We start from the raw sequence: 27,169 nt of genomic DNA, 5'->3' as shown, positions 1-27,169 counted from the left end.
TTACCTAATATAAACTTTAGAAAAAATTCTAGGACTCTTTTTTTTCTATACTATCCTTTTGGGTGTCTAAAAAATAAAGAAAATAGAAAATAAGTGAAAACAAGGAAAAATAAAAGAAGTGAGACGCGGCTTCGACAACAATCATCAGATATCGAAATTTCTCACATCCAAACGCCATCACCTCGCACTTATCGGTGAAACCACGCCATGGCCACGGCGGCGCCCGCGCTGCCCACCTTCCTCCGGCTGTGGCCGGCAGCGCCGGCTAGAACGAAGCTAAGATTTTAGGTCTTTTGATATAACCATAATAATAGTACTGGTACTATCCATTGATAGCATATATATACATATATATATATACAAAATATTATTAATCAGCGGTTAACAGGATGCAAAAGCAATATTCATATGAAATAATTTATATACATATTAAATTACCTCGAAAATTTCTTCTAATATTCCTTAATGCGAAGTCATCGATGATGGTGTCAATATCAATCTCAACCAACAATCGCTTCTCAATGCACAATGTAGAGATTGAAACAATTAGTAACTATAATTTCATAAAGTAGGATCGAAACAATTAGTAACTAAATTTCAGATTCCTACCCTACCTTGCTGGTTGCTACCGCTTGGCGCCTGCCTCCTCAGCTGGAACTGTTGATTGTTGCACAGGGAATCAGGGATCGGATCACGTAAGAGGTGAGATTAGGGCCCTTGTGAGGTGTGATTTGCCGCCCGCTCTGTCGCGCTGGTCTGCTGGAAGTGGACGCCGCGTCGCCACTAGGCCCCGCCACACGCCATACGCCCATGCCGCACACGCAGGAAAGGAAAGGCCGAAGGTTGCGTACTCGCATGACTCCAGGCTCGCGTCTCGCTCGCCTGATCATAGTAGTCGAGGAGTCGGGGATCTTACTACTGGCGTCTACGTATTACGTGTATACATATATAGGTTGGGGCCCATCGGAGGCCTGGGCCTGGGCCTCAGGGCCGGGCCTGGTGGCCGGCCTCACCCTTCCTCCGGGCCTGGTGGCCGGCCTCACCCTTCCTCCTCTCCCCCAACCTACACGTCCCCAGTTCAAGGCGCCCCACACCGTCGCGCCTGAACTCTCTTCGCCCTGCGAGGCCGCTCTTCCCCATCTCAGGTTCGTTTGGGGCTTGCACTACGGAACTTGTGAGCGCGTCCCGCCTATGCACTGGGCTCGCGTTGGGGTCCCTCCCTCGTTGATAAATAATAACCGCCGCCTCGTGTGTTGCAGCTGTGGTGAAGACCAACGAGGCTGCTGCGGCAGAGGAGGGCGAGCTGGAGGGGATGCCGCCCGAGTTCTACGACGAGGTATGCGCGTATCTTTGCTCGTCTATGAAAATTTCGTGGTTGGTTCGTTGAGGCATTTCATCGCGCGGGTGATAGTATGTGGGTATCTTTGCTCGTTCATGAATTTCGTGGTTAGTTCGTTGATGCATTTCGTCGAGCGGGTGATATGCAAGCTTAATCCCATCTCGTTAATGTGAATGAGTGCTAGGATCAACAAGCATGCTGTGAACCAGGAAATATGACATAGAGTATATGCTAGTGTTAGAAACATTTCCTTTCTGGAGAACTAAAGATGTTTTTTTTTTTCTTTTCCCTCTTGTCTTTAGATACATTGGCAATCCACTAGGGCTGCAATTTTCATGATGCCACCAGAAATCCTCTGTTGCTGTAATTAGTCATTTCCTTCTGTTAGCCTATTTGCTAATGTGGACCGTGGATAAAGATTGCTATAAGAACTAATATCTCAGTATTGTTCTTTTGCTTTTGTCTTCGTTAGGTATTATCAAATGCACATCCGAGATGGTTCGTCACGTACAATTTCTGAATCATTCTCTGCCATCAACTTTTGGCCTGTAGGACTAAGTTATTGCCGTCATGAGCCTTCCTCACAAATTGTTCACTCTGCACCAACCTGACATAATAACTTATGTCAGTGCCATCCATCTCCATTCACTATGACTTACATTCGAAGTATTACCTCACCTGTACTGTGATGTCTGAAAACTGCTTACTTCCCTAAGATTTTATGGTCATATCCATACAATGTACACACTCATTAAATAGCATCATTGATCGGATTCATTTATTTGTTATGTTTATATGAGTTGGCAGATGGTATCAATGATTTTACTTAATTTCAGAAGCAACTATTTTGTCAGCAACCATATAAACATACACTTCCACATGCAGGAGTGGCAGGCCCGTCAGCGGGAGAAGACTAAGGAGTGGCATGCATATCGGCAGAAAGAGGAGGCTGAGGAGGAAAGAATAACAAATGAGTACCCAGGGATAGGCATGCGCCTGAAAGCTTACCCACAAGAAGAAGTTCGCAAAGCTAGGATTTTAGTTTCAAGTTTCATAAGAGCTGGTGAAGATGTTGAGGAGGTAACATCACATTGTGCCTTCCTAAAGATGCAATTAATTCCTTCAATTTTCTATCTCACGTTTCTCTCCCTTTATGATTATGGTACAGCAGCTAGCCATAGTTTAGTTGATTATGGAAAGTAGTCACAATACTGGAACAGAGTGTGGGACAAATGCACCGAAAAATATTGCTCTTTCTTAGGTGTTTCAGTGACCTAGAAAGCACTTAGATATAGGAAAATTATTGTAAGAAAGGTCATTTAAGCTGTCTTGAATGAACAAGTTAAAGTCTTCAAAGTTACTCATTGCAATTCACAGATGCCTGCACCAAGCACCGCTCCAGTCTCGTAAGATCTATTCTCTTTAACTGATAGGGCCATTGGCCATAGCTGTCATCAAAATGCAGCCAACCAAAATCCATGTAGCCATGTTACTTTCTGTTATGTGGCCAGTTGGGATGGAGACGAGAGGGCGTGCTACAGTACCATGAAACTACCGTGTCTGTGGGTACTGTTCACAGCGGCGGCGGCTAGGGCTGCAAGGGCGCTGGGGGAGGCCGGCCGTGGGGTTTCGCCCACGGCCGGCAAGAGAGAAGGGATTTCCTTCTAATCTCTTGCTTGATTAGATTGATACATCTCCTCTCCTTATATAGAGAGGTTTACTTGACTCCTAAGCAAGCGACTAATTAACCATAATGGGCTAAGGCCCAATAGGCCCTTGACTCCTCTAACACTACTCCCCACTCGGACATGCAGCTCGTCCTCGAGCTGCGACCTAACAATGATGCTAACTATGGCTTCACTAGACACAAACTGAACACCTAAGAACAAGCTTATTTCAAATAAACTCGACTCTTTATTCTTGAATCCTGAAGACGCGGCGGACACCCTCCACGTGCTGGACAGGCTCGTGTAGCCGCCTGGATCCCATGGAGACCATCGAAACGAGAGGGTTGCACGGGTATGGCTGTCTGGAATCAATCGCAACAGCGACCAGCGGAGACGACCTCGTGGCGGCCGACAGCGAAACGTGGCAGCGCTAGGCAGTGCGTCTCCGCCGGTGACAAAGAGGAGTGCGCTTGTTCTATCATCACTCCCATAGAACTAGAGTGCGCCGCCTGCGGGAACAGCACCATGCTCACGCCTGGAGACAGCAACGGGTCGGCGCGGTTGTTGTTGGCCGTTCGACGAGGCGAGGTCGTGCCCCCCCTTGCCGAGGTCGATCGCCGTCAAGGCCGCCTCATGCATCTGCCGGCGCATCTCCTGCAGTCGGCGCCGCGCTAGGAGGCTGCGTGCTGCAGCCTGTAATCGCACCGTCGCAGACTGACAATCACTCTTCTGTGCAAGCGCCACTTGCACGGTTGCTGCCGCAGTGGCGATCTGATTGCCCGGCTGTGCACCTGTGAATGGAGGCACCGGCACGCCGAGGACGAGGCCCGCCGACTGCGCGCCCGCGGATGAGGGCATCGACGCCGGCTGTGCGCCAATGTTATGGACGAGGGTCGCGAGGACGTCCATCTGGCGCTGCAGGTGGTCGAAGGTCGCCATCCACTCACCGAAGGCGCCTGTGGAAGGTGCAGGCTGCTGCACAGGCAAGGGCGCCACAGTGGCTGTGGCAGTGGTGAACACGGGCGGAGCTGCGGAGGACAGGGCCAGCGTAGCCCAAGGATGTGTGCCGAGCGGCGTGGAGATGGGCACGGCGGTGTAGGATCCGGCCGGCGGCGCTGCGGAGAACAGGGCCGGCGTAGCCCAGGGATGTGCGCCGAGCGGTGTGGAGAAGGGCACGGCGGCGTAGGATCCGTCCGGCGGCGCTGCGGAGAACAGGGCCGGCGCAGCCCAGGGATGTGCGCCGAGCGGTGTGGAGAAGGGCACAGCGGCATAGGATCCAGCCATGGTCTCTGATACCAGATGTTATGTGGCCAGTTGGGATGGAGATGAGAGGGCGTGCTACAGTACCGTGGAGCTACCTGTCCGCGGGTACTGTTCACAGCGGCGGCGGCTAGGGCTACAAGGGCGCTGGGGGAGGCCGGCCGCGGGGCTTCGCCCACGGCCGGCAAGAAAGAAGGGATTTCCTTCTAATCTCTTGCTTGATTAGATTGATACATCTCCTCTCCTTATATAGAGATGTTTACTTGACTCCTAAGCAAGTGACTAATTAACCCTAACGGGCTAAGGCCCAATAGGCCCTTGACTCCTCTAACACTTTCACTTGTCAATATATTCACCATCTGACTCATCAAAAGTAGGACTCTGAATTGTGAGCATCAATGCATTGTTGTGTGATTATTCTCATACTAATACATTAATAATTATAATTAAAATACTATGTGAACTAAAATTTACAGTTAGTATTTCCTAAGCTTGAGTTTTGCTACCTAGGACACTGTCTTTCAAAAAATCATTTTGGAGAAGTTTTGTTTTATATTTTTATTGATGAACTTCTACGGTACTCGTATGCAGGAAATTGAGAAGGCTGCTGAAAGAGGAGAGCTTACTGAACTTGTTCTTATGGTAATCTGGAATCGACTTGATGTTGCTCGGCGTGATGTATGTAAACTCGTTCTCATAGTTTAGAATTTAAATTAAAATATTTTCATAAATAGAATTATTTTCTAAGAGATCTAAAATCCCAATGTGCCATATATTAGTTATATATTTTTCTTTCTCTATGTTAAGACTCTTAAGAGTTATGTTTTATTATCACTCATTGAACTTTCTATAGCACTACACAGTACTAAATTTTGTAACCTGTAAACACTATTTACTTCATTTCCTTACTACTTTTATGTCAGCAACCTGGTTACTGATTCACTCAACAGAAATATAAACAAAGCAAACTAGTTTCTGGAAGGTTCAAGAAGTATCTGGGTACAAGAGATTTGGTAGACTAGAGGAAGAATAAGGGGTGAAGGGGATAGAATCGAGCAGAGCTCGCCTCGAGCCCAAGCTCGCTGCTGCCGGGATAGCCGTCTGGTCGTTTGACCCCCTCACGCTTGCTGCTGCTTTGCCTTTGTATGATTGTATTGTATCCCTGCCAACATGAGCCCATGGGCCACATCCTGAATTGATCCCTGCTTAATAGTCCAATGCACAATATCGGCCCGGTCGTCTCTAACATTTTATTGTTCACCAGTAGATCTTTCTGCTTTCCAAATTTCTCAGCATGGTAGAAAGATATTTAAGTTGTTCCTTTTCTCGTAAGTTGATAATATGACTGGACTATACTTTTTGGATATTTGACATTCTCTTATACCTTCAGGATGAGCGGGATGCCATCAGAAGCCTTGATCTCTTGTATAGAAGGGTAGAGGTAAGTGACTTAGTGTCGGTGTTTCGAGTTGCCACCGACAAGTAAATTTCTAATATTGCGCGTCTGGCTCGGATGGTGTGCTTAGAGGACACGAGGTTTATACTGGTTCGGGCAGAATCTTCCTACGTCCAGTTCGTTGCTGCTGCTCGTGTTACTAGCACTAAAAGTTCGTAGTAGGGGTTACAAATGGGCGACAGAGGGATAGGTCCCAAGTCTCTGGTGAAAGGAGTGAACGGGTGCTGAGAGAGCTCGGTTGCTACTCAGCCGTGTGTTCGGGGTTCGATGGGTTCGAGTTGGTTCGATCAGATCTAGCCTGAATCGATGTGACGTGTTGCGATGCCCCTTATAGGACGCCCTTCTTTCCCTTTTATAGGCCAAGGTAAAGCATGGGTTATAGTGGAGAGAAAAGAGGAGAATGAGAAGGAGAAAAAGTTCTCCAGGATCGCCGGGTCCTTTTCCTTCATACGGGTTCCACCGATCCTGTAGACGTCAACAGGGATAGCTCCACGTCGCGGCCCTGTCCATCACTGGCGCCATGCGCAGGCGTCGTCTCCCAGTCGTGGTGAACTGACGCGCCTGTCAGTACTCGTACGAGGGTTAGACAGAACAACACCTGTACGCCCGACGCTGTTCCTGATGTGAATCCCCAAGTATGGCCCGTCATGGCCACGAGTTATATCGGGGCGTGTCGGTCACCTCCCTGGTGTCATAGCTTTGACCCAGGCCCATTCGCTTGTACCCAGAGTGGTTGGCGGCGGTATGGGTCTCCGTCGGGCGAGACGGATCCCCCGGCCTCGGGGTCGGTCGAGGCGGAGTCCCCCAGAGGCCGGGCGAGGCGGAGCGCAAACCCAAGGGTCGGGCGAGGTGGAGCCCGTCCCCAAAGGTCGGGCGAGGTGGAGCCAGCCCCCAAGGGTCGGACGATGTGGAGTCCTCCCCTAGAGGCCGGGCGAGGTGGAGCTCACACCCGAGGGTCAGGCGAGGTGGAGCCCGCGGCCTTGGGGTCGGGCGAGGCGGAGCCAGCCCCCAAGGTCGGGCGAGGCGGAGCGCACACCCGAGGGTTGGGCGAGACAGAGCCCGCGGCCTCGGTGTTGGGCGAGGCAGAGCCAGCCCCAAGGGTCGGGCGAGGCGGAGTCCTCCCCCAGAGGCCGGGCGAGGCAGAGCGCACACCCGAGGGTTGGGCGAGACGGAGCCTACGGCCATGGGGTCGGGCGAGGCGGAGCCAGCCCTCAAGGGTCAGGCGAGGCGGAGTCCTCCCCCAGAGGCCGTGCGAGGCGGAGCACGCACCCGAGGGTCGGGCGAGGCGGAGCCCGGAGCCTTGAGGTCGGGCGAGGCGGAGCGAAGGCCTGAGGGTCGAGCGAGGCCGAGCTCGCGGCCTCGGGGTCGGATGAGGCGGAGTCCTCCCCCAGAGGTCAGGCGAGGCGAAGCGTAGACCCAAGGGTCGGACGAGGCAGAGCGCAGGCCCAAGGGTCGAGTATAGTTGGCCTTCCAGCCCGAGCCCGTCGGCCCGGTCCAAGGCCCGGTTTTTGGCCCGACCCAAGCACGGCTCGGCACGGAGGCTAGCGGGCCCGGCCCAGAGCAGCAGGCCATGCCTGGGCCTATCCCCAGGCACGTGGGCCGGCACGGCACGGCCTGCTGCAGAGCAGCCAGGCCTGCCAGCGCCCCCCCCCCCGCCGCCCCGCGGCCCGCGCCCCGCCTATAAGCGGCTCTCTAGTCCCCCCGTCGCCCGTCGCCTCGCCTCCTCAGTCCTCACCTCTCCACTCTCCCTCCTCGCCCGCTCCGCAGTCGCCTCGCCTCCTCGTCCGCTCCGCTCTCCGCTCCAAACCCTAACCCTAATCCCCAGTTCCCCACTCGCTCGCCGTGGCGCAGTCGAGCCCCGCTCGCCCAGTCGCCTCAGCCTTGCCGGCGGCCGGCTCCGCAGTCCACTCCCAACCCTAACCCTAATCCCCACTCGCTCGTTGGCTCGTCGCGGCACAATCTCTGCTCCCTCTCTCGCCCGCATCGGCCGCATCCACGATCTGGTGAATTTGAGCTCTCTCGTGATCTACTGATCTCGTCCGTCGTCCCCGACTCCTGTGACCTCGATCCGCCTCTCCTCCCTTCTCCCTCTCTCCTCCCTTCTCCCTCTCTCTTCTCTCGCTCTCGGTGAACTATGTGAGTTCGTGACCGTGTTCCCGTCCGTCCCTCCTCCGCCGTTCGCCATCATTTCTAATCAGTCTCTCTCCTCTAGGTGGCCCTCGTCATCTCCGGCATCGGGCTCCGATTGCGCAGGTACTCCGCGAACCTTAACCCTAACCCTAACCCTAGATCTGTCTTCTCCACCTCTTGTGTCTCTTCCACTGACTCTGGATCAGTATCTCTATAGCTCTATCTCTCTGACTCTGTTTTTCTCCTCCGTGCAAGTCGGTTGCTGATGCCTCGTCGTCCTCTTCCTGTGGCATAGACTGGGCATGGCGGCCGCGTGCACCGTTGAGGAACGGTGCTGGAGATAAGCCGTCCGCGGTCAAGGTCGCCATGGCGGATGACGATGATGTCGTCTATCCACTCACTGGCAACGATGACCTGATCGCGGCAGGGCTGCTCTCAGAGGACGACGACGACATCCATGATGACACTGCTATGTTGTTGGGTATCGATGTCGGTAGCGGCTCTGCTCCGATTGGTCTGGACGGTGGTGACGGTGGTGGAGGGGCAGAGCCGGCACCGTTGGCGACGGCGACAGGGACACCGGTCGGCTCCAACAGCACAGATGGTACCTCATGTCTTGGTAAGCGTAAATCTGGTGTCTGGGTTGATTTTGATGAGATCTATGAGACTGTGAATGGTCAAAAGGTTCGAACTGCTGCTATCTGTAAAATGTGTAAGAGTAGATTGTCTGCTAGATCTTCTGCTGTCACTGGCCATTTGATTAGGCATCAGAAATCTTGTAGGAAAAAGGTTGATCATGCTGCTAGGGTTTAGTCTAGGCTTTCTTACAATCCTGATGGATCTGTGCATAACTAGGACTACAATCCTGTTGTTGCTCGCTCTGAGTTGTGTAGGTTGATTGTTAGGCTTGACCTTCCATTAGGTATAGGTGAGTCACAGGCATGGGATGATTACATTGTTCTTGCTCATAACCCTAGGTTTGCCAAGATTTCTAGACAGACCACCACTAAAGATCTTGGTAAGCTGTTTACTGAACGCCGTGATAAGTTTAAGAATTTTGTATTGCCTGCTGTTTCTTCTGTTGCTTTGACTTCAGACATTTGGTCTGGTAATGCTAAGGAGGACTATATTAGTGTTGTTGCTCACTATGTGAATGTTGATTGGGAGTTACAGAAAAGGGTTATTGGTCTTAGTCTAATTGAGGTTAAACATTCTGGTGACTATATTGTTGAAAGAATTGCTGTTGTGGTTGAGGAGTATTGTCTGATTGACAAGATTTTCTCTGTCACTCTAGACAATGTTTCTTCTAATGTTAGGGCTATGAACACTTTAACACCTCTACTTGGGTCCTGATTCTTCACCTGATCCTTTGGATCCTAGTAACCGTAAGTACAGTCTTGTACATCAACGTTGTGCTTGTCATATCATTAATCTCATTGTAAAATCTAGATTAAAGAGGTTGAAACCTTACACTGAAGATTTTAGAACTGCAATTAACTTATTAAATTCTTATAATCAAAGAATTGCATTGTTCAAGGAATACTGTAATGCTAAGGGTGTTAGACCTAGAAAGTTTGGCTTGGAATGGATGTTAGATGGAATTCTATTTACCTGATGCTTAAACACTTGGTTCTATACAAGAATGTCTTTACTGTGTTCATTAATTCTCATTATGGTTCATACTTGTTGACTATAAATCATTGGTATTTTGCTGAGAAGTTACTGGAGTTCCTGGAACTCTTCTATGACTCCACTGTTGTACTGTCTGGTGTTTATTATCCTACAAGTTCACTTGTTCTACACCATATTCTAGAGATTGCTTCTCATTTGCATGTATGTGAAAAAGAGCATAATCTAAGAGCTATTGTATTACCTATGAAGCTTAAGTTCCTTAAATATTGGCAGGACATACCTCTGTTATATTCATATGCATTCATTTTTTATCCTAGAGCTAAGATGAAAGATTTCTTTAATGTGCTGCAATTACCTGGTGAATACACTAGTTCTGAGTACAGTTCATACTATGCTGATGTCAAAACTGAATTGTATAAACTGTTTAACAAATATGAGAGCAAGTTTGGTGCAACTAGATCTCAAAGGGTTGCACAACCATCACATCATACAGGTAAGAAAAAACAGGCCTGGGGAAGAATCTTTGGCCATGGATCAGGTGTTGTTGGTCCTTCCCCTCTCCCTGTCACTTATCTTCATCTACTTCTGCTGTTTCTGAGCTATCAGCTTACTTAGACGGTGACAATGTCACTTCTTATGAGGATGATTTTGACCTTCTTCTATGGTGGCGTGACCACAAGCTAACCTTTCCAATCCTGTCTATAATGGCTAGAGATATCCTATCAATTCTTGTATCTACTGTATCTTTGGAGTCTTGTTTCAGTTTGACAGGTAGGATAATTGAGGAACGGCGACGGCGCTTGTCACCAGAGACTGTGGAGATACTGACCTGCTTAAAGGACTGAGAGTTAGGAGAAAAAAGGGAACAACATGATGTTGACATCCAAGAACTTGAAGACTCATTCCAGAACTTGTACCTTGATGAAGATGGACCTGCTGGTGGTGCTCCTAGTACTTAGTGAGGTACTGAGGTTGAGACTTGCCTCCTGAGTGTGTGTGATATGTGACTGTGAAAGGGTGTGTGTGACTCAGTAGCTGTGAAAGACTTGTCTATCATTTGAACAATGGTTAATTAAGAGCTGGTTGCACTCTTTTTTTTCTTTCTAGGGTTTTTCATAAGGGTGAGTTTTACTTATAAAGGTTTTTAATATGGCAGCATTGCACTAAACAGCTTATTTTGGTTATTTCTATTGTCTGTCGGCTTTGGACTTTGATTCTGTGAATCAGTGAATGTATGAAACTGTGATCTGTGAATGTATCGGACATTTCGATTTTGATTCTATGAATGTATGAAAATGTGACTGTATCGGGCAAGTTTTGAACTTTGATTTTGTGAATGTAAGAAACTGTGATGATGTATTGATGTGAACTGTGAATGTATGAATTATGAAACTATGAACTGTTATCTGTTTGTGAAATTGTAAATGCAAAGGGTAACAGGCCGCGGGCTGGCACGGCCCGTGATTCTGGCCGTGCTTCGCGGTCCGGCTCGTCACGGAAATCGGCCCATAGGGCCGTGCCTGTGCCGAAGGCCAGGCCCGTGGGCCTATGAGGCACGACGTGCCGTGCCGGCCCGTTGGCTATCGGGTTGTGCTGGCACGGGCCCGTGCCGGGCTGGGCCGGCCCGTTGGCCATATATGGGGTCGGGCGAGGCGGAGCCTGTAGCCTTGGGGTTGGGCGAGGCGGAGTCCTCCCCCAGAGGCCGGGCAAGACGAAGCGCGGACCTTTCCAGCGCATGGAAGGCCTCGTCCGTCGCGGTCTTCTCCGCGTGCGGACCTCGTCCGAGGAGTGGCTGCTGCCCGACAAGGGGGATCGGCCGTCGCCGCCTGAAGGCTATGTGGTGTCGTTCACCCACTTCCATGAGCGTGGTTTCGTGACCCCGCCCACAAATTTCTTCGGTGGCTGCTACACTATTACAAGATCGAGCTGCAGCATCTTAACCCCAATGGGATCCAACACATGGCGACGTTCGTCGTCCTGTGCGAGGGGTTCCTAGGGATCAGCCCCACTTCGATCTGTGGAGGTACTTCCTCGCTGTCACCCTCCAGAAGAAGAGGGAGAAGAGCGGCAGGCAGGAGCTGCATATGCTAATGGCGTGCACTGGCATCTAGCTCTGGAATAATCAGGTCGACGAGTACCTGTCCATGCGGCTCTCGACGTCCAACAAGGGGTGACACTCGCAGTGGTTCTACCTCAAGAACGAAGTCGCTACCCCTCTGCCAGAGTTCATCAGGCGCCTGATCGAAGAGGCCCCTGAGTCAAGGAGGAAGTGGGGCGTCCCGGAGAAGAACAAGAAGATCTAGGACCATATCGCCGCCATCCACATCCTAAAGGAGAACAGCCTGAAGGGGTCGGGCGTCATCGGGGCCTACCATGCAAGGAGGGTGGCGCCGTTGATGATGTGTGTGCTCCCACTGTATGCGATGGCGTCCGAGGCGTCGTTTGACGGAACGGCGCTCGCCGAGGGGGTGCTCCCCAACTCCGAGATCGTGCAACACATAAAGGAGGCAATGGAGCCCTCGCGGGACGATGCGGGTGCCCCCTCGATTTTGTCTTCTCGGTGCTGGGATATCCTTCGATGCGGCCGGAACCAGGCCACGTCGTCTTCGTAAGTTTTCCCTTCTCTTGCCTTCTCTTCAATTGATTTTCTGACCCCTTGATACTAACTTTGAAAGGGATGGGGCCAGCCGAGGGATCTCATCCTCACGGATCACCCGACGCCGTTGCCGAGGGATTCGGCCGTGAGGACGGCGAATCGTGCCAAGGGTGAGCGGCTGAGGAAGGCGAAGACGGACAGGAAGAGGAAGAAACAGCGGAAGCTGTAGGCGCGGGAATGAGGGGAGGACACTGATAGTGATGATGATGATGATGATGACGCCGACGACGAGGTAGTCGACGACATTGAGTGGGACGACCTGGAGAACGAGGATGCGTTGACAGGTATCGGTTCGTCCTTGTAGGCATCGGGACTCTTCCCGCTCCACGGATGGGAGGGTACATCCGGGGAGCCGGCGAAGACGGGCCGTACCGTCGGCCTGCCCGAGGAGCCAACAGGGGCGGACGGCTCTGCCGCTGCGCCCGAGGTGCCAACGGAGGCGGGTGGCTCCGCCGTCGCGTCCCAAGAGCGGGGAACAAGCCCCTCTGCCCTGGAGCAGGGGGCCGGCTCGAAATGGCCTCGTTTCGTTGAGGCAGAGCAATGGTCGGGGGGTTCACCCCCCAAACGCATCTGTCTCCCGACAACACTGAGGTGAGTTGTCAGTTCCTCTATTTTTTCTATTTCAGTCGGATTTCATCGTGACTTATGCTTTTTGTGCCTTGCAGCGTCGACAGGCAGCGCAATCCTTTGGCGCTGGCGCCGAAGAAGAGTGTCGCCCTCCAATTTAGGCGGCAATCGTCGGCTGGTGTCGCGCCCGTTTCGGACGGGAGCGGCACTAGTGTGACCGCGTCGTCGGCCGGTCGAATGCTGCCCACGGTGGCGCCCGTGCCCTCGGCGGGACGGGCGGACGCGGAGGCTCAAAGGGCGCCTTCGGAGGTCGCGGAGTAGCCGACGATGGCCGTGATACCGCTGTCGACGACGGGACGGACGGGGCCGCCGACCGCGCTCGTGGCGTTGATCGTGGTGGGCGCGACGTAACCGGTCGTGACCCTGCCAACGCAGGCGGCGGCCGTGACAATCGGGTCACGACCGGGCGCAACCACAACGGCGCCTGAGGCACCAGCGCGACCCGCGCCATCGGCGCCCTAAGCGACAGCGCCTGGCGTGGGCCGGACGGAGGGGGACGCGGTCGAGGGGCCCCGGGAGGTCGGCGTCCACACCGCTAACCCCTTCCGTCGCCGGAGGGGGTCCCTCGGCGGGGACGTCACAGCGAGAGTGGTCGGTGGCGCTTGGGACCGGCGGGGAATCGTTCCTGGCCCTAACGTCGGTAGGCTGTGACTCGCCCACGCAGGGCGAGCCCCTGCTCCGGTGGACAAATCCGCAGGATTCGGCGTCGACGCTCTTCACCCTTGACGCCGCCGTCGAGAGCATGGAGCGGGAGAGCCTCGACGTGGGGATCGCGTTCGTGCTGGAAGCCTTGGACCACGCCAGGGGTGCCTTGTGCGACGTTGTTGTTTCCTCCGGCCGGGTGTTTGTCTGATCTTGCTTCTTGCCATTTTTTCTCTATATACTTTTTGTATTTTGACCATCGTTTCCCTGCAGTCCCTCATAGCTCGCAGCCGGGGAAAGTCTCGGCTCCTTCGTCAACAGAAGGAGACCTGGGACCGCCTCGTCGAGGAGGCGCGGCTACATGGGGAGGTGACCGCTTAGCTTGTTGCCGCCCAACAAAGGGTGGCCGAGCTGACTCCCCTCGCCGAGGAAGCAGACAATGTTCGGCCACGGGTGGCCGAGGCCCGTTGGGACGCTGAAGAGGCCAAGAAGGCGTTCGAGGCCCTGTCGTCGAGGTCACGAAGAGACAACGAGGAGGCCGCCAAGGTCAGGAAGGAGCGGGACGAGCTGCTCTAGAAGGACGCCAAGACTAGCTAGCGGAGCCACAACCATCTGGCTGAGGTTGAGAAGGAAAGAGAGCTGAAGCTGGGGACCGAGGAGAAGCTCACGGCCCTGGAGAAGAGGGCCAGCCTGGATGTCGCGGCGATCACCCGGCTGCGCAAGGAGCGGGATGAGCTGCTCCAAACCGTGGAGAGGCTCTGCTCGGAGCGTGGTGCGGCTCCCGAGGAGTGTGAGTAGGCCTTCCGAGAGCGTGACCAGGCCTGCCAAGAGCACGACGACGCGCAGCAAAAGGTTGGCTCCCTCCAGGCCGAGCTCAGAAACGCGACGACCTAGAAGCTGGAGGCCAAGAACGTTTCTGCCGGGCTGGCCGTGGACCTCGCCGAGGCGAGGAGGAATCTTCAAGTGGAGAGCGACGAGCTCGGTATCCTAAGCGCCGCCCTCGTAGTGGTCTACGACGACCTTGAGGTGGTACGGTCGGAGGAAACCAGCTCGCTCGTGACCCGTGACATCGAGATCACAGCTCGGGTGCGCCAGCTCGAGAGTAATGCCCTTCGCGCCAGGGTCAATCAATCCTTCGCGATTGCTCGTTCTCATTATGGGGACAGCGTCGATCTAGAGACGATGAGTCATGGCTTTGTGCCTGGCTATGAAGTCCACGAGCTGGAGGAGATGGAAGCGGCGGTGGCTCCCCTTTCGTAGGATCTGGCAGACAGGATCGAAGACATAGTTCTTCCCCGGAGGGGTTAGTTAGTTCAATAGGTCGGGCGGTCGTTCTTGTAATAAGCGAACAAGTTCTGACCCTTCTGTATCGTTCGAACAAACTTGTCATTTTGTTTCGTTTGATCAAATCTGTTCTTTTGTTTTGGTGCGAACGAATTTGTTTTTCCTCCCTTTTTATGTGCGAAAAGGGGTTCGCGCGTTTCGACCCTTTCGTTTGTTAAGACCGTAGAGTTCAAGGTGTAGGAGGAAAACTCTAATCACGCTGGTAAGCAAGAGTGCCATAGCCGCTGAGGCGTAGGTTTCTTCCAGTCCGACCAGCCTTACTCAGTTGTTCGTTTCTGCGGACCTTGCCACTTGGTTTTTTAACATGAGGAAGGGGTCGGGCGCGGCGACTGTTTCAGAGAGGGTGTATATATACCTTTATCAGTCCCCGAGTGTGACCCGACCCCTTGCCGTTGCGGGGGTCGAGTGTCACTAAAGATCGAGGAGAGGATAGCGAAACTAGTAAGAGAAAGTGTCTTATTTTCGTACATACCCCCTCCCTTGGATCTGAGTCATCGTTCTGCGACCGCGCATTCGGTTTTCTTGCGAGTCCAACTTTCCTCGAGCCCCCGCGCGTAGCAGGGGTTTGGTTGAGGGTTGACTCGTCTTTGTGATCGTCGCCCCATCCGCGGTTTCTGCAACTGGAGGGTTTGACCTAACGTCACTTGCTTCGATGGCTCGAGTGAGGCGCTCGGTGAGCTCGCTATCGGGAATGTTCGAGTGAAATTCGGGTCTGTCGTTCGTGACAGAGTCGGCATAGCCCTCATATGGCATTCCACTGCTCTTTAACTCACCTCCCGGCAGATGCTTGTGTTGCTTCGAAGAGCAACTCAGGTGACCCGCTGGCCTCTCCTCGATGGAGAATCTGCGGGCTCGGCTCGAGGTTAGGATCGAACGAGAAGGTCGAGATGACCCTGTCCGCTTCTGAGCGGGTCGGGCAAAAGGCCGCTGGGGCCCATCTGTGTTTTCTCCCCTGGCTCTGTTCGACGTGAGGTGGCCTCGAGCCCTTTGCGGGTCGGCCTTCGAACCCCGGTCAGGTGGATTCCCGAGTTCGGGTCGGGTAGCTCGAGCCCCCGAGCCCCGTGGGGCTCGGTGGGGGTCGATCGTGTTTCATGCGTCACTCCGTCCGTGGTTTTCGCAACCGGAGGGGCTGAGCTAACAACACTTACCTCGATGGCTCGAGTGTCGCGCTCGGCGAGCTCGCTAACGAGCATGTCCGAGTGGAATCCGGGTCCATCATTCGCTGAAGGGGTCGGCATAGCCCTCATGTGGCATTCCACTGCTCCTTATCCTGTCTCCCGACAGATGCCCGTGTCCCTCCGAAGAGCGACTCAGGTGTCCCGCTGGCCTCTCCTCGATGGAGATTCCATGGGCTTGGCTCGAGGTTAGGATCGAACGAGAAAGGTCTAGATGTCCCTGTCCGCTTCTGAGTGGGGTGGGGCAAGGCCGCTTGGGCTCATACGTTTTTCTCCCCTGGTTCTGGTTGACACGAGGCGGCCTCGAGCCCTTCGTGGGCCGGCCTTCGAACCTTGGTCGATCGCCGCTCATGTCGAATAAGACGACTACCGCTTCGTGACGCGACGCGAAACGCTGTGATGCAGCAATTACATATGCAATGCTAGAATGTATGGGATGAATGTATGGACGAATGCATGAATGCATGCATGAGCATGGATGAATGAATGATCATGCATTGGAAAAGAAAGGTCGGGGTTGGTAAAGTTACCTCGATGGCTCGAGTGACGGGTTCGGGGAGCTCTTATCGGATATGTCCGTGTGGGCTCCGGATTCGTCGTTTGCGACGGAGTTAGCGTAACCTGCATGGGGTACCCCATTGCTCCTTACCCGTCTCTCGACCGCGACCCAAGCCGTCCGGTTGACTTTGGACGATCTGCTGGCCTCTCCTCGATGGAGATTCCGTAGGTGGGTCCCTCCAAATCCTTCCTAGGAAGACAGAGGCTAAAGCTTCGAGTGTGAGCACCAAACTCCGATCATGCTGGTGAGCAAAAAACGCCGTAGCCGCTGGGAAGTAGGTTTCTTGTAGTCCGACCAATTTGACCCAGCATTTGTTTTCACACACCTTGCCTTTAGTTTTTTAACGTGAGAAAGGGTCGGTCATTAAGAATGTCTAGCGAATAGATACTCTTACCAGCCCCTCGAGTGAAGTCCGACCCCTTGCCGTTGCTGGGGTCGGGGCTCGATAGCAAAATTGATAAGAGAAAACGTGCGTAAACTAAGGGCGACCTGCTGGCGCACAACCTACCTTGATGGCACGAGTGACGGTTTCAGGGAGCTCTTACCGGACATGTTCGAGTGGAATCCGAGTCCGTCATTCGTGACGGGGTCGGCATAACCCGCGTGGGGCATCCTGCTGCTCCCTACCCGTCTCTCGGCAGCAGCCAAGTCATCCGATCGACTTGTGTTACCCGCTCGGATAGGACTTACTTGCGGAGATAGAGGATGAGAACATCCCGCACAAGAATTTAGTTACGCAGATAAGCCAGGCGACGAACATGTAATAAATGGACAAGCTCTTAAATTTCGTTATAGCCAAACAACTTTTTAGCCCTTCTCTCCTTTTTGTATAAAAAGGTTAGTGTATTCCGACCCTTTCCGTCGTTAAGGTCATAAAGCTCAGGGTGCGGGTGAGCAAATTCTGATCACGCTGGCGAGCAAATGCGCCGTAGCCGCTAGGGCATAGGTTTCTCGTAGTCCGACCAGTTATACTCAGAGCTTGTTCCCGCAACCCTAGCTCCTAGGTCTTAACGTGATAGGGGGTCGGGCACAGAGAAAGTTGGCTTGGTGGATAAACTCTTAGACGCGCACCGACACTTTTCGTGACTAAGGCCAAAAAAGCCTGGGGTGTGGAAAAACTCTGATCACGCTGGTGATCAAAGACGCTGTAGCCACCGAGGCATAGGTCTCTCGCAGTCCGACCAGTTTTACTCAGTATTCGTTTCCGCAAACCTCACTTCTGAGCCTTAACGTGAGAGAAGGGTCGGGCGTAGAGAATGTCTACCGGATAGGTATGCTCTTATTAACCTCCGAGGAAGGCCCAAACCCCCACCGTTGCTGGGGTCGGGTGCCACTAAAGGTCGGGGAGTTTGATAGCGAAACTGATAAGAGAAAGTGTGTGTTTATTAAGAGTAAAAGAGACGTAGCTGTTCGATGTTCTAGGCATTGACGAAGACTCTGCCGTCGATGGTCTTGAGCTTGTAGGCGCCCGGTCGGAGCACCTCCGTAATGACGTACGGTTCCTCCCATGACGGAGAGAGCTTGTGGCAGTCCTTGCTGCACTGCACGAGACGGAGGACCAGGTCTCCGACGTTGAAGGCCCGATCCTGCACTTGACAGTTGTGGTACCGGCGCAGCGCCTGCTGGTACTTGGCCGAGCGGAGGAGGGCAATGTCGCGCGCTTCATCCAGCTGGCCCATGGTGTCCTCGAGGGACGCCTCAGCTCCCTGTTTGTCGTACGCCCTGACCCTTGGCGCTCTATAGTCGAGGTTGGTCGGGAGGATAGCCTTGGAACCGTAGACCATGAAGAATGGTGTGTAGCCGGTGGCCCAGCTGGGGGTCGTCCTCAGGCTTCAGAGCACCGTTGGAAGCTCTACGACCCATCGCCCGCCAAACTTGTTCAACCGGTTGAAGATCCTAGGCTTGAGGTCCTGTAGGACCATGCCGTTTGCGCGTTCAACCTACTCATTCGTGCGGTGGTGCGCTACGGCTCCCCAATCGACGCGGATGTGATATTCATCACAAAATAGGAGGAACTTATTCCCGGTGAACCGCGTGCCGTTGTCCGTGATAATGGAGTTCGGTACTCCAAAGCGATGGACGATATTAAGGAAGAACAACACGGCTTGCTCAGACTTGATCGCGGAGATCGATCGGGACTTTATCCACTTTGTAAACTTATCTACGGTGACAAGCAAGTGAGCCCTGGGGCGCTCTTTTGAGAGGTCTGACCAGATCGAGCCCCTAGACCACGAACGACCACATGATGGGGATCGTCTGGAGTGCTTGGGCCGGTAGGTGGGTCTGCCGAGTGTAGTACTGACACCCTTCGCAGGTGCGCACAAACTGTTCAGCATCGGCTATTGCGGTTGGCCAGTAGAAGCCTTGACGGAATGCGTTTCTAACCAGGGTTCTAGGCGCGGCATGGTGACCGCAAATCCCACCGTGGATATCGCTCAGCAACTGTTTCCCCTGTTCGATGGGGATGCAGCGCTGCAGGATCCCGGTGTGGCTTCGCTTGTAGATTTCGCCCTCAACAAGGACAAAAGACTTGGCACGACACACGAGCTGCCGAGCCTCCGTCTTATCCGTCAGCAGTGCCTCGCAGAGAAGGTAGTCGAGGTAAGGTGTCCTCCAGTCGGCCAGAGGGTCGGGCTCTGTCGTTGGATCCTCATCAAGCTCTATGACCCCGGGATCGGTTGGAGCCAACAGCTGGTTAGCCCCCGAGCCTAGGGCAGGCAGTCCAACACCGGCTTGTTCTGACTCCTCGTAGCGGACCGAAGGTTTGTGCTGATCGCTGGCGAAGACGTCTGTCGACACCGGCTCTCGGCCAGACGCCACCTTCGCCAGCACGTCGGCCGCCTCATTGAGACGCATCGGGATGTGATTGAGTTCGAGGCCGTCGAACTTGTCCTCCAGCTGGCGGACTTCTCAGCAATATGCAGCCATCTTGGCGTCGTGGCAGCTTGACTCCTTCATGACTTGGTCGATGACCAGCTAGGAGTCGCCCCGGACGTCGAGGCATTGGATACCCAACTCGATGGTGGTGCGCAGGCCGTTGATGAGCGCCTCATATTCGGCCACATTGTTGGAGGAGGAAAAATGAATGCGAACCATGTACCTCATGCGTACCCCAAGGGGCGAAACGAAGACCAGCCCTACGCCGGCGCCTTTCTTCATCAGCGATCCGTCGAAGTACATCGTCCAGTACTCTTGGTCGACGACTGCTGGTGGCATTTGGACCTCGGTCCACTCTGCAAGGAAATCAGCCAGCACTTGGGACGTAATGGCCGTCCGGGAGACATATGATATGCCTTGTCCCATTAGCTCGAGTGCCCACTTCATGATTCTTCCCGTGGCATTCTGGTTTTGGACGACCTCATCGAGGAGGAAGGACGTCACGACCATCATCGGATGCGACTCGAAGTAGTGGTGCAGCTTCCTCTTGGTGATGAGGACGGCGTATAGGAGCTTCTGGATTTGGGGGTAGCGGGTCCTGGAATCGGATAGGACCTCGCTAATTAAGTACATAGGGCGCTGTACTTTGAGGGCGTGTCCCTCTTCTTCTCGCTTCACCACCAGGGCGGCGCTGACCACTTGCGTGGTGGCCGCAATGTAGAGCAGAAGTGGTTCTCCGTCGATTGGAGGAACCAGGATTGGGGTCTTCGTTAGGAGCTGTTTGACCGTGTCAAGCGCCTCCTGGGCCTCGGGCGTCCATTCGAAATGGTCGGCCTTCTTCAAAAGCCGGTAGAGGGGGAGACCTCGTTCTCCGAGGCACGAGGCGAGGCACCCTGTAACTCGTTGTACCCCCTACATGTTCTGAATCGGGTCCATCCTTGTGATGACTGTGATCTCCGGGTTGGCTTTGATGCCACGCTCAGAGACGATAAAACCAAGCAACATACCCCTCGGGACCCCAAAAACGCACTTCTCGGGGTTGAGCTTAATGTCGTTTGCTCGGTGTTTTGCGAAGGTCTGCTCAAGGTCGGCTACGACCTGGTCAGTCCGTTTGGACTTAACCGCGATGCCGTCCACGTAGGCCTCAACGGTTCACCTGATGAGGTCTCCGAAACACTTGAGCTTACAACGCTGGTATGTAACCCCTACGTTCTTCAGACCGAACGACATTGTGACGTAGTAGAATGATTCGAACGGGGTGATGAAAGATGTCGCGAGCTGGTCGAAATCTTTCATCACGATTTGATGGTGCCCGAAGTACGCATCAAGGAAGCAAAGGGTTTCGCACCCTGAGGTAGAGTCAACTACTTGGTCTATGCGTGGCAAAGAAAACGAATCCTTTGGACACGCTTTGTTGAGACCCGTGTAGTCAACACACATTCTCCATTTTTCGCTCTTCTTTTATATAAGGACGGGATTAGCTAACCACTCTGTTGCGTGGAGGAAGCCGACGAGCGTTTTTTCCTATTCGGAGGAAAGCGTGGTGTCAATGTGCACCACTTCGCCTTTGGAGCCGCTGGGGTCTATGAGGACCTCCTTGGCGCCCTCCACTGGCTCGAAAGACACGACCGATCGCTTGGGGTCGGGTGCTTATTCGGCGACCTCCTTCCCGATGGCCTCAAGCTCCTTGGAGGTGATGATTGCCACGGTGTGATCGTAGCACTCAACCTCGCATTCTTAGGCACGCTGGAAGGAGGTGCCGATGGTGATGACCCTGCACGGTTCCGGCATCTTCAGCTTTAGATAGATGTAGTTAGGGACGGCCATGAACTTCGCGTAGCATGGACGTCACAGGATGGCGCGGTAGGTTCCATGTTACCCTACCACCTCAAAGGTGAGGGTCTCCATCTTATAATTGGATGGATCCCCAAAGGTGACGGGTAGATCGATCTGCCCAAGTGGCACGGCCTGCTTTCCAGGCACGATGCCGTGGAAAGGCTCTCCGGTCGGTCGGACACGCGTTTGGTCGATGCCCATGGCGTCAAGCGTTTCGGCGTACATGATGTTGAGGCCGCTGTCTTCATCCATCAGTACCTTGGTGAGCCGCTTCGTGCCGATGATCGAGTCGACCACGAGCGGATATCTCTCCGGTTGCGGGACGCTCTCCAGGTGGTCGGTTCGATCAAAGGTTATGGCGGATTCCGACCATTGGAGGAAGGTAGGCATGGCCGGCTCGGCAGTATAGACCTCGCGGCACGCGAGCTTCTGGCGGCGCTTGGAGTCGTAGGCCGCCGACCCTCCAAAGATCATGAGGTAGTCATCCAGCGTCGGAAAGCCGCCGTCCCTCCCCTCGGCGTCGTCCGCGGTCAGCTCAGGGTCCTTCCCATGCCCTCCCTTGTTGAAGCATCTGAACAAGAACCGCTTCATGAGGCCGCAGTCCTTGTATAGATGCTTCACGGGGAAAGCCTAGTTCGGGCACGGGCCTTCGAGCAGCTTCTCGAAGTGGTTCGGGGTACCCTCGGCGGGTTTTCGACCCCCCTTGCGGTCGGCGATGGCCACGAGCGAGCCATCGCGTCGCTGCTTGTTCTTCTTGCCAGGACGGTTGGAGGCGCCTTCGCCGGTGTCCTCGTCCCGCTTTGCCTTGCCCTTGAGATGGTTGAAGATCGCTTCGACTGCCTCCTTGCCCGAGGCGTGGCTGGTGGCGATGTTGAGGAGCTCCTTGGTGATTCGCAAACCCTTACGTCCCAGCTTGTGAACCAGAGACTCGCAGGTGGTCCCAGACAGGAAGGCTCCTATGACGTTGGCGTCGGCGACGTTGGGTAGCTCGTTGCACTACTGGGAGAAGCACCGGATGAATCCATGAAGGGTTTCTCCGGCCTTCTGTCGGCAGTTTTTGAGATCCCATGGGTTTCTAGGACGCCTGTACGTGCCCTGAAAGTTTCCCACGAAGATCTCTTTCAGGTCCGCCCAACTTTGGATTCTGTTGGGCGGAAGGTGTTTCAACCATGTTCGCGCCGAATCGGCCAGGAACAATGGAAGGTTGTAGATAATGAAATTGTTATTATGCGCTCCACCGGCTTGGCAAGCAAGCCAATAATCCACGAGCCACAGTCCGAGGTTCATTTTCCTGGAGTATTTCGGGATGTTGGTTGGTGGTCGGTAGCGCGGCGGGAAGGCGGTGTTGAGGATGTGTCGGCCGAAGGCCTGAGGTCCCGACAAGCCGGGGCTCGGGCTTCAGTCCTCGTCGCTGTCGTAGCGTCCGCCACGACGAGGGTGGTAGCCGCAGCTAGCTCCCTCCCTCGGATTGCCATGGGCACGCTTGCGGGGGTCGAGGGTGTCACGCGCGTCACGGTTGCGGCCGAGACGCTCATGCACCGAGACCGCGGTGCACAGCCTGCCACCTTGTGGCGCCTGGTGGACTGACGTGTCCTTGTCAGGTCGCTCCGAGGGCGTGCGCTGGCTGGCGTTGAGCTCGCGTCGCCGAGATAGCGAGCTCTCGGCCTACTGTGCCGCCGTACGCTCGAGTAGCGTGCGAATCTTGCGATGGGCCCGACAGTCTTCGGCCGTTGCGAGCCTCGGAAGCCCCTGGAACAAGGCCGTTGTAGCGGCGATGTTCTGGCTCGCCCGGGCAAAGTGCGGGAGTGCTTCATCGTCATCGATAATCCTCCGGTTCATGTCGCGGGCCATGGCGCGTGCACGCCCATTGTCTCCATGGCGCTCGATCTCTCGATCGAGCTCCGCGCGTTCCTGCTTGAGCTGGAGTCGCGCTTCCTCGAGCTCTTAGTGTCGGGCCTTCAGCTGCTCCACCCGTAGGCGAGGCGGGCCCCTGGATCCCCCCTGACCTCGTCGTCGAGGTCGTTTGTTGGGGTGGCCTCTTCCTCGTGGATGCTTTCGATGTGTCCCTCGAGGGTACCCGCCATGAAGCACTCACGATAGGGGTGATGGCTCCCCCTGCTGGAGTCAGAGCTGGAGGGCGACTCCGATTCTCCCGCGAGGAGGTCGTGGAAAGACTATGCGACATATTCGGTCATCCCCATGAACTTGTCGTTCGCGGGGGATGGAGGCGTGTTGCGCCACAGGGTGGTCAACGGTCTCTGCGGCGTTGCGGGGACCGAACGGGAGCGCTGTCGTGGCGCTCCGAGGGAGGTATTCCGGGGAGAGGGGCTCTCTCCCGGCAAGCTATGCCATGACGTTGGCGAACGAAAAGGTGAGGTGGCGTAGGTCCTCCCGGGACGGTCGGGGTCTCAGGACGGCGCCGAGTTGGCGCTCTAACCTCCCGTAATTGAAGCCGAGGAGCTTGTCGCTCCAGTGCGCGCAGCCGTAGCTCCTCCAACGCCTTAGCGATCGCGCCAAGGCTGTCGGAGTGGAGAGGTTGGACGGCGGCGGGAGCCTGCGCCAACTCTCCTTCCGTCGTGACGATGAAGTCCAGGTCCCCGAAGCGCACGTGCGCGTCCGGGACCCAGCTGACGTTTTGACTAGCCATCCGAGGCCTGGTGTGGATTTCGAGACGCGCAAAAGGCCCCTACTTGGCACGCCAACTGTCGGTGTTTCGAATTGCCACCGACAAGTAAATTTTTAATATTACGCGTCTGTCTCGGATGGTGTGCTTAGGGGACACGAGATTTATACTGGTCCGGGCAAAATGTCCCTACGTCCAGTTCGTTGCTGCTGCTCGTGTTACTAGCACTGAAAGTTCGTAGTAGGGGTTACAAATGGACGAGAGAGGGACAGGTCCCAAGTCTCTGGTGAAAGGAGTGAACGGGTGCTGAGAGAGCTCGGTTGCTACTCAGCCGTGTGTTCGGGGTTCGATGACTTCGAGTTGGTTCGATCAGATCTAGCCTGAATCGATGTGACGTGTTGCGATGCCCTTTATGGGACGTCCTTCTTTCCCTTTTATAGGCCAAGAGAAAGTATGGGTTACAGTGGAGGGAAAAGAGAAGAATGAGAAGGAGAAGAAGTCCTCCAGGATCGCTGGGTCCTTTTCCTTCATGCAGGTCCCGCCGACCCTGTAGACGTCAACAGGGACAGCTCCACGTCGCGGCCCTGTCCATCACTGGCGCCATGCGCAGGCGTCGTCTCCCAGTCGTGACGCTACATTCCGTCGTGGTGGACGTCATGGTGAACTAATACGCTTATCATTACTCGTACGAGGGTTAAGCAGAACAACACCGGTACGTCCGACGCTGTTCCTGATGTGAATCCCTAAGTACGGCCCGTCATGGCCACGGGTTATATCGGGGCGTGCCGGTCACCTCCCTGGTGTCAGCTTTGACCTAGGCCCGTTCGCTTGGACCTGAAGTGGTTGGCGGCGGTATGGGTCTCTGTCGAGCGAGACGGATCTCCCGGCCTCAGGGTAGGTCGAGGCGTTGTCCCCCCCTAGACGTCGGGCGAGGCGGGGCGCAAACCCAAGGGTCCGGCGAGGTGGAGCCCGCCCCCAGAGGTCGAGCGAGGCGGAGCCAGCCCTCAGAGGCCAGGCGAGGCGGAGCCCTCGGCCTCGGTGTCGAGCGAGGTGGAGCCAGCCCCCAAGGGTCGGGCGAGACGTAGTCCTCCCCCAGAGGCCGGGGGATCCGTCTCGCCCGACAGAGACCCATACCGCCTCGACCTCGGTGTTGGGCGAGGCGGAGCCCGCGGCCTTGGGGTCGGGCGAGGCGGAGCGCAAACCCGAGGGTCGGGCGAGGTGGAGCCCGTGGCCTCGGGGCCGAGCGAGGCGGAGTCCTCCCCCAGAGGCCGGGCGAGGCGAAGCGCAGACCTAAGGGTCGGGCGAGGCGGAGTGCAGGCCCAAGGGTCAGACGAGGCGGAGTCCTCCCCCAGAGACCGGGCGAGGCGAAGCACAGACCCAAGGGTCGGACGAGACGGAGCGCAGACCCAAAAGGTCGGGCGAGGCGGTCCCTCTCCCAGAGGCCGGGCGAAGCGGAGCTTGCACGCCGGGGGGTCGGTTGGAGCCGTAGTCGCTCTTGACTACTCGGATGAGTCAATGTTGATGGTCATTAGCTCCTCCTCTTTGGGTACCCTAGTATTGGTCCCCGACACTTAGCTGTGCCTTTTATCATAGCTAGATGATTTTGGATCCATATATAAATATAAATTGAGTATTCAGATATTCCGCCTTTTCTTCCAATTAACTCATTGGTGTGTGATGGGATTATCAGAAATCATAATCTTAATGCAGACAGAGATTCTAAAGAGTGAAGCAACTCCTGCCATGAGTTTGCTCAATGAACTTCTTAATCTTCATGATGGAGGTGACAATGAAAAGTGGTTAAAGAAATGTAGAAAGCGCATGCTTGAAGTCTTTCTAAGAGAGGACCCATTCACTATGGTCTTTCCTGCTGGGTTCAACATGGAGAATGTATGCTATTTCAGTCCAAGTGACCTTCCCATATCTTCTGAAGACTTAGGACAAGATCTCTCAAAATCGAACATAGCAAATTTACAGAAAGACTAACAATTTTAGGTGTTGACTTACATGTCACTGCTCTTAGACATCGCTACTGAATTTTTTTGACTTGCACAGAAGTATATAAAAAAACAACCTGCAGGGAAAGACCGTCCCCACGGCCATTGACTTCAGACTTGCACAGAAGTATAATATAATATAGTAAAAGTAGGACAAATACAAGACACCTGTAATTGGTTCTTCAACATATATATTGTTGAGCCCTTTGTCATGCAGATCTCTTAGTTTTTGTTGAAAGTTTTGAAATCATTGACACAAGAAACAATTTAATTTCTTTCTGAAGAAAAGCATACATGATAATCAATATAGACATTATTGCCACATCACCCTTAGCAAAATAGTTGAGTCTCAATAAAATCAATATATCCTTTTCGATTAATGATTGGATTTAGGATCTACTGCTTCCTTTTAAAATGACTTCTCTATGTTTTCTTGGTCCTAATGTGGTAAAGAAATATTCTGAATATTCTTTTTTATATATCGTTTCGGGTTTTTTTTTCAGCATGATAGACGAATTGAGCTGCCGCCTCAGGATGACGATCTTCTTCTGAGAGTGGACTTTGTCAGGGAAGTTGATGAGCTGCTGAAAGAGGTTCAAGCTGAGCAAGACAAGAATAAGCAACAAATTGGATTTGACCCAGAATCAGTTGCATATATGCTGAAGCAGCAGGAGAAGATGCATACGATACGTCAGGTAGAATCTCTCCTGGACTTGGCGTCAAATGGTGAGGATTGAGTACTATCGAACAACTATCGCCCTGTTCGTTTGGACTTGTTTGGCTTATAAGCCGTACTTTTTTAGCCAACGAACAATATTTTTTTCTCACACTAAATCAGCCAACGGTACTTTCAGCCATGACTTATCAGCCAAACAAAACCTAAACGAACAGGACATATGCTGTCTGCTTAGACTTTACATTATACTCAACAGTTAGGGGGAAATCTTGGTTTTCAGCTAGTTAGACCAATAACCGTTCTGGGTAGAGCCATGCAATTTACTTCTGGCGTCCATGTACATTTGTATGTGTAGAGATATATTACTATATATCAATATGTCTGCACTGCTAATGAACCCATGATGTCCGACACCAGTTGAATCTTCACTATTGCACTCATTTTGATGTTTGAAATCAACTGATGTGAAGTTGCGGTGTCTCCCGCTGGAGGTAGCCTCCAGTTCCATTAGCAAAGGTTGGAGGGGCACCAAATCCTGCTGCAAGCCAAGTTTTCGTATCTGATGCGCAGATTCAAATTGTAGAAAAAAGGTCGTGATTTTGTTCTGAAGTATTTGAAGACTTGGAGTTCACACGGTGAGCTGCAAGCCAACAAGTTATATCGTATCTGTTGC

At 53.8% G+C, this 27,169-nt stretch overlaps 1 protein-coding gene across 1 annotated transcript; it reads left to right on the top strand.

Moving 5' to 3' along the window:
* The first annotated feature begins 207 nt into the window (after nt 1-207).
* Nucleotides 208-26,557, top strand: LOC136515710 (protein PALE CRESS, chloroplastic-like). Its single transcript, XM_066509228.1, has 8 exons — nt 208-263; nt 1,051-1,145; nt 1,260-1,336; nt 2,225-2,419; nt 4,858-4,944; nt 5,657-5,707; nt 25,534-25,713; nt 26,324-26,557. The coding sequence occupies exons 1-8, from the start codon at nt 208-210 to the stop codon at nt 26,555-26,557; spliced, it is 975 nt and encodes a 324-aa protein (XP_066365325.1).
* Nucleotides 26,558-27,169: the final 612 nt, after the last annotated feature.

The sequence above is a fragment of the Miscanthus floridulus genome, chromosome 17 (genome assembly GCF_019320115.1).
Source record: "Miscanthus floridulus cultivar M001 chromosome 17, ASM1932011v1, whole genome shotgun sequence".
Lineage (NCBI taxonomy): Eukaryota > Viridiplantae > Streptophyta > Magnoliopsida > Poales > Poaceae > Miscanthus > Miscanthus floridulus.
The sequence above is the reverse complement of the archived record's forward strand: the minus strand, read 5'-3'. Positions and strand labels throughout refer to the sequence as shown.

What these genes read in the sequence shown, in the direction of transcription:
- LOC136515710 (XM_066509228.1), top strand. Translation starts at nt 208, where the DNA reads ATGGCCACGGCGGCGCCCGCGCTGCCCACCTTCCTCCGGCTGTGGCCG. An exon ending in GCCGCTCTTCCCCATCTCAG is followed by an intron (nt 1,146 to 1,259) that starts GTTCGTTTGGGG and finishes CGTGTGTTGCAG; the next exon opens with CTGTGGTGAAGACCAACGAG. An exon ending in TTGATGTTGCTCGGCGTGAT is followed by an intron (nt 4,945 to 5,656) that starts GTATGTAAACTC and finishes TTATACCTTCAG; the next exon opens with GATGAGCGGGATGCCATCAG.